Below are 20782 nucleotides of genomic sequence, written 5' to 3' on the forward strand. Positions count from 1 at the left end.
GTCACTTCGCCCAACAAGAACATCTTCGACGAAGACTACGGGGGAATCGTCTACGGCTGTGGTTTTTGTTGCCTAAGATCCGGCGGCCGGATTTTCCACGTGGTCGGGCCCTCTGGCTGACCTATACAGTAGGGAGAGTGGGGTCTGGTGGCCATATTGTTTAGTATGTCTTTCCTCCTTCCCCTCTTTTCCCTTTCGGTCTGGTCATCCTTCCCTTTTGCTATGGAAAGGACTCCTTTTAGATTCTGCCCTAAGTGTAGGGTCAGATATCCTTGGAAGGACGAACACCGGACGTGTAGCATCCGTCTCCCCTTAGAGCATGATGAGAAGCGGTGTGTGGCGTGCAAACTCCTTCGGCCTAAGACCCTTAAGGAGCGATGTGTAAAGCGGTGGGCCGCGTTACGGTATGTCCCGCGTGGAGCCCTCCACCCCACCGAAAAACCAGCCGAAAGTGGCGTCGGTACTTCGGATGACGAAATGTCCAATGCGGATGTTATAGACCTTGAGGCGGACACTTCTAGGTCCGCCACGCCTGTCCCCGACCCTTCCAGGCTCGACTCTGGTCTTGCTACAGGGACCACAGCCGGCGACAGGGGCGTACAAGCACATCGCACCAAGCACACAACCCCTATGCCAATTTCAACGCCGTCGTCTGAAAAGGCAGAAGTGCCAGTGGGGCCGCCGAAAACTCATTCAGATCCGGTGCTGCGGACAGTTTTTCTACTGCTGACAAATTTTCTGAGACTTTGTCCGCTGAAGATTTGGTGACTATCCAGAGTAGCATCGGAAGAATCTCAGCGGCGGTGTGTTTTACTCCGGTTCCACCTATAGTTATGGGGCAAGCCGCGGAAAAGATTTCGACGGATTTGTTCCTCAATTCCGATGAGAATTACATAGATAGTAAAGAGCCCCTCTCCGCCACCTTGAGAGGTTCCTTGCGTCGCCACAGTGCGGAGAACGTTGTTTCTTCTCGTGTAGGCCCATTTGGGTCCTCTAGGTGGACCACGGAAAGATTTGAGGGTTACATGGATCGGTTGGAACAGTTTATTGGTTCTTCTGGTCATCCTCCCTCAAAGGGCTCGGGTAGACCCTAACCCCCAAATGCAAGAAGTTCAGTCTCATGATTTTCAACAAGAAGACGTGGTCCATCTGGACACATATAGAGACATCTATAATGAAGAAGAATAAGCTTCTTTTCTCAAACTATGAGGAAGATCAACAGGATACCACAGACAACTGGGAAGAAACCCAGCAGGAAGGTCAGGACCCTTGGACACAGCAAGATCAGGACACTGATATTTTGTGCCTAGACTCTCCACCCCGACTTGCCAGGCCTTCCCTGTGGATGACCAAATGGCTTTTAACTCCATGTTAAAAAAAGAAGCTGAATACTTCAAAATTGCCACTCAAGAGGCGGTACCTGAGAAGGATTTCGTGGAGGATATTATCAAGGAAAAACCTCTGGCGAGTCAATCCATCCCCCTCCTTAACTCTGTTAAGAGACGGGTAGCTCCCTCATTGGTCACACCTGCTCAGACAAGGGCTGTGAACCCGAGAGTCAAAAAATTATTTCGGCCTTCTCCTACCGACCCTCTGTATATCAAAGGGCACGCCATCCCAGACTCACTGGTAGTGACTACCACTCGAACAAGGGCAGGGGTGCCCCTTGCCACGGGTGAGCCACCACCAGACAAGGAGTCTAAAAAGTTGCATGCCCTGGGCAAACGTGTCACGTCGGCAGCGGCATACACCAGTCGGGTTGATAATAATACTACGTTATTAGCAAGTTATGATAATGCCCAATGGAACTTACTCCAAGAAGGCCTCCAGGAGGTTCCTGAACCAGCCAGAACAAAGCTTCTCACCATTGTTTCGGAGGGAAGACTGGTTAACCAGAATGTGCAGAAACAGCACGCAGGTCTCTTGCACAAGGTACTTTTCTGAAAAGACATGCATGGCTGCGTATATCGGGCTTCAGGCCTGAGACTCAGGCCTCCCTCATTAATAAATCCATTGAGGAGACTAACCTCTTTGGGAAAGCAGTGGATGAAGCGTTGGAGACAGCCAAGAAGGAGCATGAGACTATAAGGTCCTTGCACCAAATTACACAGAAACCCTCCTCCCAGAGGGGTAATAATTCTCAGCGGTCCTTTCGAGGGCAATCCCCTGCGGGTCAAAACTACGCACGGGTAACTTCAACACAAATCAAACATCTGGAAGCCCCACTTACTACCCCCCACTGGGTCAGAAACACAGCAAAGGTAGAGACAGAGGCCCTATTTCCAGAGGAGCCACAGCCTGTGGTCAGAAATGACCGACAAAAGTCACCCTGGTTGGGGGGCGATTAACATCTTTTCTCAAGGCATGGGAGGGGTTAACTTCAGACCAGTGGGTCTTAAAGACGGTCGCCCACGGTTATTGCGTGGAATTCGCCCGACCTCCACAGTTCAGACTGCCGCGCTCACGGCGCCTTTCACCGGACCATCTGGAGATCCTGATCCAAGAGGTGGAAGCACTGCTGGGAAAAGGACGCCATAGAAGCCGTCCCTATTCTTCAGGTAAACAAGGGTATCTATTCAGTGTACTTCCTTGTACCCAAAAAGTATCTCACCATGCGTCCTCTTCTAGGTCTACGCCCAGCAAACAAGTATATAAAGCCCCAGAAGTTTTGCGTGGTAACACTGCAGGAGGTGATCCCATTGCTTAAAGAAGGGGACTTCATGGCAACATTGGACATGAAAGATGCATACTTTCATATTTCAATGTTGCCAGCGCACAGAAAATACCTAAGGTTCATGATCCAGGACAAACGCTACCAATTCAAGGTACTCCCCTTCGGCATCGCTTCGGCACCACGGGTGTTTACCAAAGTCCTGGCAGTGGCAGCAGCACACCTATGCAGACTATCAGTCCCAGTTTACCCTTACTTCGACGACTGGCTCATCATGGGGGACTCGTTTGATGCTTTTTTTCGAACACCCAAAAAACAGTAGTTCTCCTCTTCAGCCTGGGTTTTTCAATCAACTAAAAGAAATCCAGCTTAGTCCCCAGCCAAGTAAAACAATTTCTGGGAGTGCTTATTCGGACGGAAGACGGTCTCGTCTTCCCCTCCAGCGAGGGGGTTCAGAATATGCTCTCTGATTCCTCAATATGTAGCCAGTAGGGAGGTGACGGTACGCAAGGCCATGATGCTAGGGATGATGGCGTCATGTATATACTTGGTTCCCCACGCGCGGCTGCGCATCCCTCCCATGCAGGTGTGGCTCAACAGCCAGTGGTGTCAGGACAATGGGAAGATCTGTTAGTTGTCTCGCCAGCCCTCGTTCTCTCTCTGCCGTGGTGGTCAAGAGAAAACCTCTTGATGGGGAAGACCTTCACCACCCCTGCAGTGGAAGACACTCTCACGACAGATGCATCTCTCACGGGGTGGGGAGCTCACCTGCTTCAGCAGACAGCACACTGAGTGTGGTCCCCTCAAGTGGCATCCAACCATATAAACTTACTGGAGCTATTAGCGGTGTTCAAAGCATTGAAAGCCTTTCAGGCACAACTGCAAGGGAAGACAGTACTGATCCTAACCAACAGCACTACAGCAATGTATTACCTGAACAAACAGGGGGGCACTCACTCTCCAGGGCTATCCAAGCTGTCCCAAAACATTTGGATACAGGCTCTCAAACACAAGATGTTTTTGTTGTCCCAACATGTTCCAGGGGAACTCTATCTTCTGGCGGACGTACTCGGCAGAGATTTCCCTCTGCCAGAAGAATACGAATGGCAACTACACAAAGACATTGTGTCCAACGTCTTCGCAGAATGGGGTTTCCCAGAGATCGACCTGTTCGCTACTCCAGAGAACGCCCAATGCCAAGACTACGCCTCCAGGTACCCCCAGAACCGATCCAAGGGGAACGATCTCTGGATAACTTGGTCGGAGAAATGTGTCTACGCTTTCCCCCCCACCCCCGACTCCCCTTCTCAACAAGATGGTGCACAAGATGCACCAGGAACCAGTTACCATGATACTGGTGGCCCCCATGTGGGCCCGCCAACCCTGGTTCGCTCACCTGATGGAAATGTCCCTCTCCCCACCAGTCAAGCTGCCCTGTCCGTACAACATGTTGTCTCAGCACAGGGGGGAGACCCTACACCCATGCCCACAAACTCTGAACTTGGCAGCCTGGCTCCTGAGATCATAGAGTTTGGACACCTGCAATTCCCTCAGAGATGCATGGACATACTCGGGGAAGCGAGAAAGCCTAATACAAGTTATTGCTATGCCAGCAAATGGAAATGTTTTGTCATCTGGTGCAATTCCAAGGGCGTCCATCCCATCGATTGCTCACCCTCACACATTGTGTTGTATCTAACCCACCTGTTGGACTCTGGGTTAGTCTTCAATTCCTTAAAGGTTCATCTGGCTGCTCTGTCAGCCTACACCACGTCACAACAAAGAGTATTGTGGTGGAAAATACCAGTAATTAAAGCCTTTATGGAAGGGGTTAAGAGGATTTATCCTCCCAGCTCTCACCCAGCCCTTGGATGAGATCTGAATGTGGTTTTGACCAGGCTCATGAGAGCTCCCGTCGAGCCTATGCACAAAGCAAGTCTGAAAGACCTGACTTATAAAACAGCCTTCCTAGTGGCTATCACTTCTATCAGAAGGGTTAGCGAACTACAGCCTCTTTCTGTTTTAGACCCCTTTGTTACAGTCCACAAAGATAAGGTAGTTCTGCCCACACATCCCAGGTTTGCGCCGAAATTCATTTCGAAGTTCCATGTGAACCAGTCAATCGAACTACCCACTTTCTTCCAGAACCCTACTAACATGGCAGAAAGAAGCCTTCACACGCTAGACGTGTGCATGGCAGTCATGTTTTACCTGGAAAGAACTAAACCACTAAGGAAGACTAAACAATTCTTCGCTTCAGTGGCAGCTGGTAGAGAAGGGGATCCTGTCTCTAAATCGGCTATCTCAAGGTGGATTGTCAAATGCATCACACTATGCTACACTCTTGCGAAGAGAGAACTGCCCTTCAAGCCTAGAGCACATTCTACTCGAGGCACTGGAGCATCCATAGCAGTCATTGCAAATGTTCCTCTTGAGTCCATTTGCAAAGCGGCAAACTGGAGTTCTGTACACACCTTTACAAAACACTATTGCCTAGACACTCATTCTAGGTCTGATTCTCAGGTGGGACAAGCAGTACTAAGACATATTTTCTCTACTGTTCCTTCTCACAACCCGCCTCCAACTCTGGGTACTGCTCGCTAGTCTATGCACAGCATGTGATTCCAAGCAGATTAACAAGCATCAGAAGACATGCATTACTCACCGTAATAGCATTTCTGATGATTGTATCTGCTTAGATTCACATGCGCCCTCCCTACCTCCCCGCTCGGGGTGGAAGGACCATAGACGTCTTAATACTTTCTCTCTTATGAGCTCACTCACTATAGCCTTGGGCTCCCTCGTGGCAGAAAAAAATAGTCAGAGGGACCTTGGCGCGTGAGGGATTTTGGGTACTACACACGTCACGATAGGGATAGTGTTACAGACACGCCTATGCCGACGTCCCCTTTCGGTCCCCGAAAGACAAGATGCAATACTCTGTGGTTACCACTGGATGTCGGACCATATTCACAGCATGTGAATCTAAGCAGATACAATCATCAGAAATGCTATTATGGTGAGTAATGCTTGTCTTATCCTTGAGGGAGACCAGTAAAACCCTACCTGTAAACCTGTGTCGTTTACAATTTGCACTGTATCAGTATTTAAAATGCATTGTGAAACCTAGGCCTTTCTCCCCTTTTTAGGATTCTCAAACTTAGGTGAGCCCTCCTACCTGTCTCAAACCAGCGCATTTTTTGAATAACTCCCTTCTTGATTGTGTCTTCTGTCGTATTGCGTAACCTGCCTGCCTCCCGCTTTTTGGTCTGCCTACTCCACTGACGTTTGCTAGTCTTCCCTTCCAACCTCTCCCACTTGCTCTATGGTGCTCTCTGTCTCTATCTTTTCTAGCTGCTTCTCTATTGACTATCCTGCTCTCCTCACTAAATCTGGTCGGAAAAAGTTTAAAAAGGACATCCTGGTCTCCAACCCAGGCCTCCCTATCGCTGACACCTACACCAGTGCCTCCTCTAAGGAAACTCTCACTGACATCCTCTTTGTCGTGCCTTCGCCAGACCTATGGACCCTTCATATGGTCTCTGTGCTCTCCCCCTTCTCCTCTTCTCCCATTAACGGTGGCACCCGCTGGGACGCCCTCCTGGCATCCTTCCTTTCCTCTAAAGTCATCATTAAAGTCTGCTCCAATGGGACCGGCCTGGTCCAAGGCCCTCAGGCCAACCTTCACCTCTTTGATAGACGCTTCCTGTGCCTCTTCAACTTCCTTTCTTCTCATGCTGTCCCCTCTCCCCTTTCCTTGACTACCTCATCTCCCCCTTCTGCCTTCTGCCTCCTCCCTGGCTACCTTGCGGCCCCCTACCCTCTCAGCTCCTTCCCCACATCCGCAGGGCGTACATCTGATCTGTACCCCTCCCTGGAAGTCCTTCAAGGATGGCAACCTCTCCATCTTGCCACTCTAAACTCTCGCTCTGCTGTCAAACACTCCTCTGATATCTGCCGCCTTCTGGAAGAACTAGACCTTGATGTCTTCGGTCTCACCGAGACATGGTTCACAGCCAGCTCTGTCACAAGCTTTGATTCGCTCTTACCTGACGGCTACAGGATCCTCTCCGCGCCAAGGGCCAACCGCTCAGGTGGAGGTGCAGCCCTGATCTTCCCCAAGTGGATTCCTGCCTCTGTCACTCCTATGCAGGCCTACTCCTCTTTTGAATGCCCCGTCTGCAGGCTCTCTCTCCCCTAGCCACTCGCTTACCGTGGCTATCTGTCGGCCACCTCATAAGATTTCATCCTTCCTCTGAGTGGGCGGACCTCTCCTCCTCACTCCTGGCCTCAACTAATTAACTCCTCCTCCTTGGAGACTTCAACATCCACCTAGATGCTTCCAGTTCTCCCTCTGGACTTTTTCGCAACCTCTGCGACTCTCTCTCACTCACTATTCTCCCCTCTGGCTCGACTTATTCTGCAGGGCACACTCTTGATGTTCTGATCTCCTCATACCTTTCCCTCTCACCACTCCACTCTCCTCGAGTGATCACTTTCTCCTCTCGTCCCACCTCACCCTCCCCACCCTCCATGCTAAGCCACTTCCATCATTGCCACCCACCTTCTCGGTCATTCGACCCATGAAGCGCGTGTCAGCTGAGGCTTTCGTCGCCACCTTCTCACCCCGCCTCCTCCCTTCCCCCCCGTGACCGCCCCCCTGACTGACTCTCATCCTGACACAGCCCTCTCCACTCACCACTCTGCTGTTTCTGATACGCTTGATATCCTTGCCCCTGTCATGAGAATCCGCCTGAAGCCCAAAGCCAAGTGCAACTCTTGGTACGACACTGACCTCGTCACCCTAAAACGCAAGTGTAGGGTGACCGAGAGGAAATGGCGTGCTTCATGTACATCCTCTGACAAACTGGCATGCCGCCTGCTGCAAAGGCAATACTGGCTCTCTGTCCTAACCAAGAAGAGAGCGCATATACAAGCCCGCGTCTCTGCGGCACCAAACAACTCGGCTGAACTCTTTAAAATCTGCAAGGAACTGGCCAATCCTGCCACAGTCTCTACCTCTCCTGTCCCCTCCCAGGCCCTCTGTACGGCACTGGCGTCTCACTTCATCTCTAAAACTCAGGACATCCTGTCCCCTCTCTCCCCTCCTATCCCCTCCCGCCCCCCGCTCCCTACTCTTCCTCTGGCCATTCTGCAGCCACCTCTCCTCCCTCCTTCTCTGCCTTTCCCTTGTTCTCCGCAGACGAGGTTTCTAGACAAGTCCGATCTATGAAAGTCTTGTCGAAACAGGTTAACCCCTGTTCCTCTAAAACTATCAAGGACCGCATAGACTTCCTGGCTCCTGCCCTGGCTGACTTCTGTAATCACTCCTTCGCCACTGGAGTCTTCCCATCCCCCTGAAGCACTCCCTTGCACACCCTCTTCTTAAGAAACCCACTGCTGACCCCTTTTGCCCGGCCAACTATCGCCCAATCTCCATCACTCCCTTCCTGGGCAAGCTCCTGGAGAAACTGGCCATCTCCCAGCTTAATCTCCACACTGAATCTGTTGGGTGTCTCCATGACCATCAGTCTGGCTTCAGAGCTGCCAGAGGCGCGGAAACTGCTCTCCTGAACATCTGTGAAGACCTGCTCTCCAATCTTGACTCTAACACCCCTTCCGTCCTCATCCTGCTTGATCTCTCTTCTGCCTTTGACACTGTCAACCACGCCATCCTGCTCAACCGTCTCCGTGATAACCTGGGTATCACCGGTCAGGCTCTGGCATGGCTGGCTGGCTTTCCTCTGCGACCGACCCTCTCAGGTCCAACTTGGGTCCTTCCTCTCCGCTATCTTTTTATCTACCTGTGATGTCTATTTTCATCCCACTGAACCCCCACAATATAGGGAAGGGTCAGCGTAATAAAAAATTATACTCCTCTCCTTTCCTTGTCTACAGCAGAGCAATGTTGCCAGGGGTCTAACCTCTCTCCCTGGCTGTTCAACCAATACCTGGCACTCTTGGCCCACTGCATCGCTGCTCTCTGCCCCAACTTTCAGTGTTAAGCGGATCACACCCAGCAGGGGAGTTGCTAGGTCTGGAAAAGACCCGGGGCTAAGCTGATGTCAGGACTGGGGGCTAGCTAGTCTTTTGGCTGTAGCTCCTGAGATTCTATCCGGGGCTACAACCAAAAGATCAGGGGCTATAGCCCCCTTAGCCCCCCCCAGCAACGCCCCTGACACCCAGCTCATTTTCAGGCTACCCTCAGGCTCCTGCTCTACTTCCCTCATCTCTGACTGTCTACTATCCAGGAGTGGTGTGCCGCCAATGACCTTTGCCTTAATGCCAGTAAGACTGAGAGTCTCCTCATTGGCACTCCTGCTCCCTCCTTTCCTGTAGCCCTCTGGCTGGCCTCTCTTGGCCCTCTTCCTGCTCCCACCTGTGTGGCTAAAAACCTCAGGGTCATCTTCAACTCTACACTCTCCATCTCTCCTCACATCTCTGACATCTCTAAGAAGTCACACTACCAACTGCACCTCCTCAGAGGTATTCTTCCTTTCCTCTCCTTCCCCCAGAAGCTCTCTGTCTCCAGAGCTCTGGTTCTCTCTAAGCTGGACTACTGCAACAGCCTCTTTCTAAATCTGCCTGCTTCTACTCTCCGCCCTCTGCAACTTATCCAGAACAGGACTGCGAGACTTGTCCTTGGCCTCAAGCCCAGGGATCTTATCTCCCCAGGACTGAAATCTCTACACTGGCAACCTGTGGCTTCGAGGATTATATTCAAAACCCTCTGCATCGTCCACAAGGCCTTCTGGGGCCTAGGGCCTCAATACCTTCAACTCTCTCTTCCTAAATACCTTCCTTCTCGAGCTCTTTGCTCATCTGCCTCAAACTCCCTTAGGGTCAGTCGCTTCTCCATGCAACGGGTTGGTGGTAGATCTTTTTTTGGCTGGGGCCTCCCTTTGGAACAGCCTCCCTGAAACTTGAGGAGAATCATCTTTGGTTCCGGAAGCACCTCAAAACCTTTCTCTTTGCTTCTGCTTTGCTCCTCCTCTCCCCTGCTGACTTCCTGGCTGACACTGACTTTGCACTGGCTGCCTGGCCACCCTCTGATCTCGGGCCCAGGTGACTACCCCCCTGTCTCCCCCCCCCCCCCCCCACTGCCCTCCCTGCCAATCGCACTCCTGCTCTGCCCTCCTGGCAACCCCGCACTTGGGGACTGTTCTGTATCCCAAATGTCCCACTACCGGCACTTGACAACTGTTTTCTGCACTTACCCTTGCACTTGCCACCTGCTGGCCGTACCTTACCTATTGTTATTTCTTATCCCATATGCTGCACTGTCCTCTCCCCCTTCCCATGCACTTGCGCGATCTGAATGACACCAGGCCTAGTAGGATCGTTGTCTTCCCTCTGTTCCCCCTCCCTTGCCTCGTCACGCCTTGAAACACCTGTGTATAGGCGCGTTATACATGCCATGCAATATATCCTAACTCCCAGCAGACCAGGGTTCCATCCATCTCCCTGACCTGCAAATAGTGCCTAGAGATGTTTTAGTATAGAGTGTGTGCTATACAAATAATGTAGTGACCTCCACTCATTCTTATTGGACAGTTTAAATCTGACATTGCTATTTTGTCTCCTTCCCTCCACCAATCCCACCAGGGAGCTGGAACTAAAGACAAGACCCTCATCCGGATTATGGTATCTCGCAGTGAGGTGGATCTTCTGAATATCCGCACAGAGTACAAGAGGATGTATGGCAGGTCGCTGTACACTGACATCACTGTAAGTGTTGGGCTCTGATCCTGCAGCTGCCTGAGCAGCACACTCACCCTGTATGCGTGCATTAATTGTATATAATTGTTTTTAAGTGGGGTATACAGCACTGAGTGCATCTTCAAACTAGTACAACACACACAGCTCACTATTTAGAAAGGGGATGCCAAATAGATGATGGGGGTAGGGTTGAAGGTCTTCCATAGGGATTTCAAATGTTGACCTATGTTCATGAAAAGATCCACATGTTTAGTGCAATAGACATCTTGCCTTTTAAGCAGCAAAACACTGGAATGAGTTGCCCCAATTCGTTTGGGCCGACTGGTTACATTGTGCATAATATCCTTCTCTCTTTGAATAGCCCTTGCTTCTAAATTGCCTAGGAGTTGAAAGTGCATTACAGGTTGTTTAATTATTAATATGTAACTATTTTATTCCATAATGCCTCCCGCTGCTCCGTCTTGTCTGATTTTGAGACCCATTCTCATATGACTTTAGTCCCAATTCCCCACATATCTTTTGGTACTTGGTCAGACATACCCTATTTCTATACGCTATATCTTTCAGTGCTCAACAGCGGTCCCTTCCCTCCTTCCATTTGGTCACTGTCGGGACCTCACTGGTCCCCCAATTATTTGCCACATTCCTCTTGGCTGTCATCAATGCAGCCTTAATACATTTTTATCCCACTGAACCCCCACAATATAGGGAAGGGTCAGTGTAATAAACAATTATACTCCTCTCCTTTCCTTGTCTACAGCAGAGTAATGTTGCCAATGCTCTGACAAATTACATTGCACACATTCTGTACTAAAAAAGAAAAATCGGAGAAAAAAATAAACAGTTGAGACATGCTATGGAATAGATATTAGCACAACTAACTCAGAAAATATCCTGAATAATCAACTTTCAACACAGAACAAATAAGCAGTACACTTGGCAATCAACAGTGAATATAGTACAGAAGACGTATTATTCATTCTGAATCAGTCAACCTATTCATCCAGATAGGCAGGTCTCCTCCTTCTTTCCTGGGCCTATTGGTAACCTTTTCTCCATAGCTCTTTGCATTACACTGTCATGTATGCCATTGCTACCAATTGTCCTTCTGCTTCTGGTACTAGACTGTAGCAACAATTACATTTACTCACTCTACCTGTATTCCAAGCCCTTCCATCTGCTGTCCCTGCAGCTCTATGCATCACTTCCTTCACCATTGTGGGTTTACACCAGGAACAACCTTGCCTCTGTAATACAAGGGGCAATTTAATTCTACCTTATTCTCTTCCACAACATCACACACGATCGATGCTTTGCGAATGTCATAAATGGCTTTGTTATTCAGCTGTCTTCAATATTTTCGCCAACATCCTCCAAACTCACCTTACAATAGATCTACCTATCCCTTTGAGAACCTTAAACGGAGATACTCCGGTTGTGGAATAGGGAGTAAATCTATATGCCACCAGTCTCAACAGCCTCCTTCCACACCCTATACCACTTATGGCACCCATAATACTCTTTATCACACAATTTCAATCTTTCCACCAACCCATCAGTATCAGGATCGTAAATGGAACTTGTGCAATGTTCTAGCCTGTTCCTCTTCAGAAAATCCTCCATCTCACATATTACAAGTTTTCTCCAGACTGGGGTCTGCCATGGATTCACATGCTCATGAATATTCCCCGTCGTCAGGCCGGGAATACTCCGTAAAAGAAAAAGGTTTCACTTTCACTTACAAACTGTCTTTCTCCTATAAACCAATCACTGAGCTCTGGGTCATACTGCTCCCAGCCAACGACTGCCCTCTCCCTAAGCCCCTCCTCTGGCAGCCATCTTCAGATTGTTACTGCACGTTCAAGTGTTGTAGAGTCCTCGTGTTATGCTCCAAGACCTTTTCTACGTTTTTGCGCTTTTTCAATAAAAAGTTCCTATTTTTGTCAAATAGAGCCTGTGTGCTCTTTTGCTCCTTTGCCCGGCAAGCAGGGATCCATTTGTCGGCATCTTTCAACGCCCCTCAAGGGCAAGAATCGTTGAGTTTCATCGAAGATTCCAGAAGGCCATTGGGCCTACACCGCACGCCAGAACATGTCTGAGGAGAAGGAAGGAGGCTCCCTCTTCAAGCTCTGCTCCAGCTGTGGTTTGAGGAACGTGTTTGTGGAGGACTAACACTCCCAGTGCCTCTCTCCATCCGGACCACAGGGAAGTAGATTGTGAAATCTGTCTTTGTTTCTCCAAGCGCACCGTCAAGGATCGTCACAGTAGGTAGCACCGTGGCTCAACACCCAGGCCTCTACCCCATGCAGCAAGCAGGGGCATGCCTCACCCATGACTAGCCGGTCCGAGGAGACGGTTTAAGTCCTTTGAGGGTGCTCCATCCGTGCGGGCCCAAGACCAGGCCTAGCACTGCAGGTATGACGGGTAGGGCGTGCTCGTCTTCAGTCTGCCTCCATCTCCAGTCATCGCTCCCAGCTCCGCCTCAAAGCTGTGGGAGGAGCCGTAGAAGACCAAGACGCAGGGAAAGGTGTCCCACTTGATCCTGTCGAAGTTTCCACTCGTGGCAAGAGCGCAGCTTCCTGCTGAGGGAGTCAAATGGGGCAGACTGCAGATTGATCTGTTTGCAATAGTGACGAATTTGCCAGCAACTTCCACCAGCCAACGAGCATGGGGTTGCGGTTTCCTTCCCGTGGGAAGGCCTGTTCTGTACGCGTTCCCCACCCCCGTTGCCTCTCCTGCTGCGAGTCATCAATCAACTGAAACAGTGCCCATGCAGGATGATCCTCGTCGCTGAGGCAGATTGAGTACTTGGATCTTTTCAGCCTTTCAGCGTTGCCCCTGGTCAAGCTGCCGGTGGTCACGGATCTGCTCACCAGAGAAGGAGGTGCAATCCTACATCATGACCCAGGATAGCTGAACCTGAAGGCTTGGCTTCTGCAGCGAGTTCAGAGGCTACGAGCTGCCGACGGACTGCAGGGAGCGTTGTCGACTCTTCAGTGCTACGGCACAAGTGGAAACGTTTCGCAACGTGGTGCCAGATGCAGAAGATCAACCCTCTGATGGTCTCGGCTCTGCAGATTCTTCCATACTTGTCGTTGGCCAAGGCGGGTCTGGCACACGCCTCTATCAAAGTGCATCTGGCGACTATCTCCTGCTACACCAGGTCTCCAGGACTGTCTTCTCTTTGGTCCCACCCTCTAGTCAAGGAGTTCCTCAAAGAACTGTTTCAATCGTTACCGCTGGTGAAGGCCCTTGCCGCGGCGTGGGAATTTAACGTGGTGCTGACTAGGCTCATGGGGGCTCCCATCGAGCCATGCATTAGGCCCCTCTCGTTCCTTTCGCGGAAGGCAGCTTTTCTCATGGCCATCACCTCTGCCAGGAAGGTAGGTGAGATCCAGGCCCTTTGCTGCAAACAGCCTTACCTGACTTTTCACGACACGAGGGTGGTGCTGCGGACGCATCCCTCCTTCTTACCAAAGGTTCCGTCGGAATCCCGCATCAACGACCCTTTGGTGTTGCCTGTATTATTTCCAAAACTTTTGTCGCCGGCTGAAAGGACCTTGCACTCGCTGGATGTGGCTTGTGCGCTGAAGTTCTTTGTGCCACAAAGAGTTTCCGGAAGACATCTGAACTATTCGTGAACTTTGGTCTTGTGAACCATGGGAAGGCCTTGTCCAAGGCTTCCATCTCCAGGTGGCTCTCTGGCTGTATCACAGTCATCGGTTGGCAAACTCACCCCTGCCCGGCCGTCCGGGAGCCCATTCCACCAGAGTGATCGCTGCGACTACAGCGTTCCTGTCTGGTGTGCCCCTGCTGGACATCTGCAGGGCTGCTATGTGGAGGTCTACGCACATCTTCACAAGATTCTACTGCATCGACAGGGATTCCAGAGAGTCCAGGATCGGCCAAGCAGTGCTACGCAACCTTTTTGCTTGAAGAGGAGCCTGTACCGGAGGTAAGAGTATTTGCTTCTGTTGAGCCTTGCCACCTCTCGTGGTTTAATCTTGTGTGAATCCATGCCAGACCCCATGCTGGAGAAGAAACAAGTTACTTACCTGTAACTTGCATGGGTCGGGCATAGATTCACATGCGAACCCTCCCGCCGTCCCCTCTGCTGCCCTTCTTGGTCATACTGCCACTTTACGTGCTGACCAAATCTGAAGATGGCTGCCAGAGGATGGGCTTAGGGAGAGGGCAGTCATTGGCTGGGGGCAGTATGACCCAGAGCTCAGTGATTGGTTTAGAGGGGAAATACAGTTTGTAAGTGAAAGTGAAACTGTTTTTTCTTTTACTGAGGATTCCCGGCCTGATAGGGAATATTCATGCGCGTGCAAATCCATGCCAGACCCATGCTGGAGAACAATAGTTACAGGTAAGTAACTTGTTCCTTCTACCAAGAAGAAATCCAGGCCCTTCTTCAAAAAAGAGCAGTAGAACTGGACCCTCTTCACAAGGTAAACAAGGGTATTTATTCAAATTACTACTTTGTTCCCAAAAAGGATTTAACTATGCGCCCTGTTAGGCCTTCTACCAGCAAACAGGGATGTCAAACCACAAACCTTTTTGAATGTATACCCTTCAGGAAGTCATTCTACTAATAAAACAAGGGGATTACATGGCAACATTGTATTTGAAAGATGCACACTTTGAATTGATTGTGTCCTCCCACGTATTCCTCATCTTATATTTCATAGCGTCAGCTTTGCTGCTTCGGAAAAAAGAAAATTCTCAGCAGAGGGCTCTGTATGCAATGCAGTCATGTCGATGTCCCTCGAGGGCCTCCGTCCAGCGTCATTGTTAGTATAAATAGTGCATGCAGCACCCATTGGATTCCGTTAGGTTTTTCCGAAAGTTTTCGCTTCGAGTGTTTAACGGCACGCTTCAGTTTTTGTCAAGAAAATGTCTTCATCTTCAACTCCTTCAACCCCAAAGTCAGGATTTCAGAAATGCTACGACTGCAGGTCGAAGATGTCCATTACCGACCCTCACCATGTCTGTATGTGGTGTCTCCGGGCACCGTACCGATGACTACGGGCCCCGTCATGCCATGACAGAATCTCAGGGAGTGCAGAGGTAAATGGGCGGTGGGGAGGGTGGCTTCAAAGTCTTCTTCGAAGAAAGATAAAAAGCCCTGGGAGTCAAGAGACTCGTCCTGGAGCAAAAAATCAAAGCGGTCCCGGTCGAGGAGTTGAACAAGGCAGTCTTCGTCTTCAAAGAAGAGACGCCATAGTTCTCCTTCCAATTCCTCTACTGAGGTAATCAGATGTCCAATTAAAGCAGACTCCCCTAGGAAATGGGATCTGAAATGATGCAGATAATCGAGAATGCTGCTTCGACCCTCTCGAAAGAATCGCGCGGAGGCCATGCCTTAGTCGTTCCTTCGGACGACTTAGGGAAGTCAAAGGCTACCACTTCCAAACCGGGCGTTCGTTCTGGGCCCGACGAGAAATCGTCGAGGGTATCAACTTGAGAATAGAGTCCTTCTCCGATACCTCTGAAGTAGAACAAATCGTCGACACATTAGATGCCTTTGTCGACTCCATTGGAGTCAATCCTGTCGACACAAAAGTCGAAGGTGGCGCCGAGCAAACCGGCTCCATTGTCAAAGCCATCATCGACACCATAGATGGTTACTTTTACTCTCTAGAGGCCGTTGCCCATTCCAGAAAACGTTTATAAAGACTTTCGGGTCTATGGCCTCAATTTATGAGGAAGAACAGGCCTCTGAAGAGGATTCCCCTCCTTTTGGGTTACAATGTTGCACTTAAAATGCTCCTGAGGAGTTTATTATTGAAGAATCCAAGATGAGAGATCCGATTGCCTCCAGTCGGCTAGTGCTCTTGACACATCGCCAGAGCTGGAATTTGGCAGGCCTAACCCTTCTGAGCATGCAGATTCCACGCATAGGAACCTCATAAATAAGGTCACAGAATATATGGGCTGGAGTAGAGCTTCTCCAGCCCATGAACAGTGTGATATGACTGATATCCTGAACCAAGGCCCTCAGAAGGACCCAGTTTTGCCCTTTCACACAGCCCTTCAGAGGAAGGTCACAGCAAATTGGGAAGCCCCAGAATCTGGACCGGCTGTGAACAGGAACTTCGCTAGAAAAAACAGGCCTTCCAGCAACGATCCAGTGTACCAAGCCAAGCAAACCAGACCTGAGAGCTTGGTGGTTCAGACCGCCACATCGACCAAGCAATCTGCTTATCCCTCTATCCCCCCCAGATAGAGATAACAAGAGGGTAGATGCCTGGGCTCGTAATATCTTTACATCTGGCAGCATGGCCTTGAAGTCGACTTAAAGTCACCTGTACCCTTTCAAGGTTCACTTATACCCTGTGGGACTGTATTGCTGTGGCGGCTGATCACACCCCGGAGGGCGAGGAAAGAGACTGTTACCTGGCTATAGTGAAGGATGGAAAGGAGGCACTGGGAGTATGTATCCAGTCAGGACTGGATACTACACACAGCTTCAGCAGATCCATGGCTTCTAGCACCGTACTGCGCAGGTTTGCATGGTTGAGAAAGTTGGGGTTTGGACTGGATTTGCAAGCCAGACTACTCAATATGCCCTTTGATGGCTCGAGGTTTTTCGGCATCAAGGCGGATTAGTGTCTGGAGAAGCTGCAGACCTCAAGGCGGCAGCTAAATCCCATAGCACCTCCATTCGACAACCTCAGCAACAACCCTATTCAGGCTGAGCTTCCCGGAGGGGTCGTTCTTTTCGTTTTTATTCCTCAATTTGAAGAGGACAGACAAATGGGACAAAGATTACCTCGTGGTGGACGAGGAAGGGGTGCTAAATCAGCCCCAGCTGCAGCATCTTTACCCTGAGCTGCTGCTGCAGCCGCCTCTAAGCCACTCTGAGGCCGTGACCCACAAGACCCCGGTTGGAGGCAGAATTTCTCAGCATCTGAACGAATGGCAGGGCGTTACTTCAGATGCTTGGTTACTACCTTCTTTTTCAAAAAAGGCCTCAAGATCACCCACCGGGATACAACTCTGTCAAAATTACAGATCCGCTCCTTCTGCAGGAAATTTTAACCATGCTAGACAATGGTGCAATAGAATATGTACCTGTAGCGGAGAGGAACAAGAGTTGGTATTCCCCCTTACTTTCTCATTCCAAAAAAGGATGGAGGATTGAGACCCATCTTGGACTTTAAAAAAACTTGAACAAGTTCCTCAGCAAAGACAAGTTCAAGATGGTCCCTTTCTCAGATCCTTCAGGCTCTCCAACTCCAAGACTGGTTGGTATCATTGGACCTTGGGGATGCTTACTTTCACGTGCCAGTAAGCACAGAAAGTACCTGAGGTTCGCGGTTCTCATTATCACTTTTGAGTTCTGCAATTCAGGCTGACCTCTGCCCCGAGGGTTTTCACCAAGTTGATGGCGGTGGTGGCAGCGAATCTCAGGAGGGGGGGGTTCACGTCTACCCCTACCTGGATAATTGGCTGATCAGGGCTCGTTCTCCCAACCAAGCCCAGGAACATCTCAGTATCATCTGCCACCCCCATCACAGACTGGGCTTCTCCCTCAATTACAAGAAGTCCCATATAATACCATTCCAAAGACTCCCAATTCATTGGAGCAGTCCTGGATACTTCCTCAGGGAAAGCCTCGCCTCCCGAGGTGAGAGCTCCACACATTCAGCAGATGGTAACAAAATTCCAGAATGCTCAGCATGTTCCGGCCTTCGATTTTCTAAGGTTGCTCGGCCTCATGGCATTTTGCATTTTACTGGTGCCAGAGGTTCAACTGAGCATGAGATCCCTTCAATGGGCTCTCAACTCGGTGGTCCCAATTCTCAGGGAGTGTGTCAGACCAACTGCAAGTTCCGAGCAGAGTTGCTCAAGAACTTCTATGGTGGGCTTGCAAAGACAACAATCTCAAGGGAGAATCTTTTTGGCAACCATGGCTGGAGATAACGGTAGTGACGGACGCCTCACTCAAGGGGTGGGGAGCCTACACCAACAAACTGACAGTCGGCAGTCTCCATCGGAGTCCACATCAACCTTTTGGAGCTGAAGGCAATTGGACTAGCCCTGAAGGCCTTTCTGCCCTCTGTACGGGGAAAGAATGTCCTGATAATGATGGACAACACAGTGGCCATGTACTACCTCAACAAGAGAGGAGGTGTAGGGTCACTACCACTGTGCAAAGAGGCAACGCAGCTCTGGTTCGGGGCAATACGAGAAGGAATCTCCATCAGCAGTTCACCTAGCCGGCACGCAGAACACGGCAGCAGACACTCTGAGCAAGAATACATTCTGTAACTGGTGCAAGGATAAGAATGTGGATCCATTCCAATGTGGCACACCTATGGTGCTTTCTTTCCTGTTGCATTTAGCCAATCTGGGGCTCCAGATTCCTGAAGGGTCTCACTAATGTGTATTTCAAGGTTGGCTACATTTCTGCAGGATGATCAACTTTTCATTGGTTCCACCGGCCCCAAATTGCGCCTGGCAATAACAAAACAAACTATATCAAGGTGATTCATACTGGCCATTGGAGAATGTTACAGGCTTGCGGGTAAGGACCCGCCGGAAGGGCTAAAAGCTTGTTCCACTAGGGGCATGGCAACTTCTGCGGCTCTGCAAAGGGGTGTCCCAATACATGACATCTGTGCAGCAGCCACCTAGTTATCCATTCACACATTTCTCAAACATTACTGTTTAAACATTTCCTCTACTCTTTTTGCAAAGGTCGTTCTTCATTCAGTCCATCACTAAATTGATAATCCCTCCTCCAAATTGACGCTGCTTTGGAAGTCTATCGTAAGATGAGTAATACGTGTGAGGACACTATCCAGTCGAAGAACAATTACTTACCCCTGGTAACGTTCTTTTGACTGGATGTTCCTCCCACGTATTCCTCATCGCCCCTTCGAGCCTCTAGCCTGCCGTACAATTTACATGTATTACACTCTGTGCTTTGGGAACTTGAGGTCTTGGGATATGCCTGGTTAATTCCTTGAAAAAAGGTATCTGTAAAACAGAACTAAAGCCAACGGGCGCTACATGCGCTATTTATACTAACGACGGCGTCAACGCTCGACTGATGACCTCGAGGGTCCTCGGCACAACAGCATCACATACAGCGCCCTCTGCAGCTAAATGTTTTTCCCGAAGCAGCAAAGCTGACGATATGAAATATCATAAGATGAGGAATACGTGGGAGGAACATCCAGTGGGAGGAACATCCAGTCGAAAGAAAGTTACCAGCGGTAAGTAACTTGTTCTTTCATATTTCAATTTCATATTTCAATGTGGCCAGCTCACAGAAAATATCTTGGGTTCAAACTTGGCACAACTCAGTCCAAAGTGTTTCACTTCAGCATATCTTCAGCGTCGAGGGTATTCACCAAAGTACTTGCAGTGGCAGCTTCCCACCTGCGCAGTCGTGTCGATTCCAGTGTAGTCTTATCTCGACAACTGGCTAATACCATGAGAAACCTCAACAACACACAAAAAACGATCAACCTTCTTTTTAAACTAGACTTCTCATTCAACCAAAAGAAATCAAGCCTTGTTCCGAGTCAAAAATAGCAATATCTTGGGGCACAAATCCAGACAAGACGCCTTAGTCTTCCCCTCCAACGATCGGTTAACAATTTCCTATTTCAAATTCCACATTTTGGAACTGGTCATCAGATAACCGTACGGAAGGCCATGCGCCTACTAGGGATGCTGGCTTCCTGCATTTACATAGTACCTCACGCCTGGCTGCGCCTGCGACCGATGCAATAGTTGCAAGCAAGTGGTCAGTGGGACGATCTAGTGGTCATCTCTGCAGTGGTGGACGTGGGAGAACCTTCTGAAATGGAAATCATTCACCATCCCCACAGTACAAGACCCGCAGACGCATCACTATCGGGATGGGGAGCACATAGGGAGAAGTCTCTATTCTGTGTTAATTCCCTTCTACCTTGGAGACCCCCAGCTCTTTTGCTGGACGTTAGCACTCTTAATTTGTATCCTGTCGAGAGTGATACCTTTTTGTTTCCCCCTCTCTCATGTATTTTTCTTTGATGTTAACCCTGTTTCTTTTGGTTTTGGACTCTGACAAACTCCATGGGCTTCATCTTTTTACATTGTGACACACAGCACCCTCGTTGCAGTATAACAGAGAAGACCTTTGGATTTCTCCAAGGTTTAAATACCTTCTCTTGGATAAACTACTGTTTCCAAGAGCAGTAAAGTGAAATTGACTTTACTTACCTTTTGTTACTTTGTAGACCCAGCACACACCACCTTATGTGGAGTGCTGGAGGGGTTACCCAGTATCCCCTTTGTCTACTTTCTCATGTAACATTTGTATGTTACCCTTTCTACAATTAATGGCTGATTGCAGTGGTTTATCATCTACCATTGTGCGTTTTTACCGCA

At 49.6% G+C, this 20782-nt stretch overlaps 1 protein-coding gene across 2 annotated transcripts in view; it reads left to right on the plus strand.

Annotated features, from left to right (window-relative positions):
• The window catches only part of ANXA11 (annexin A11), a 292276-nt gene that overhangs the window by 259594 nt on the left and 11900 nt on the right, over positions 1-20782 (plus strand). For both annotated transcript variants that reach the window (XM_069611028.1, XM_069611027.1), the window contains one exon: positions 10277-10399. In XM_069611028.1, coding sequence (XP_069467129.1) covers positions 10277-10399 — 123 coding nt within the window. The remainder of the gene's footprint in view (positions 1-10276; positions 10400-20782) is intronic.

Source organism: Ambystoma mexicanum, chromosome 8 (assembly GCF_040938575.1).
Source record: "Ambystoma mexicanum isolate Mex_15411 chromosome 8, UKY_AmexF1_1, whole genome shotgun sequence".
In the NCBI taxonomy this organism is placed as follows: Eukaryota; Metazoa; Chordata; class Amphibia; order Caudata; family Ambystomatidae; genus Ambystoma; species Ambystoma mexicanum.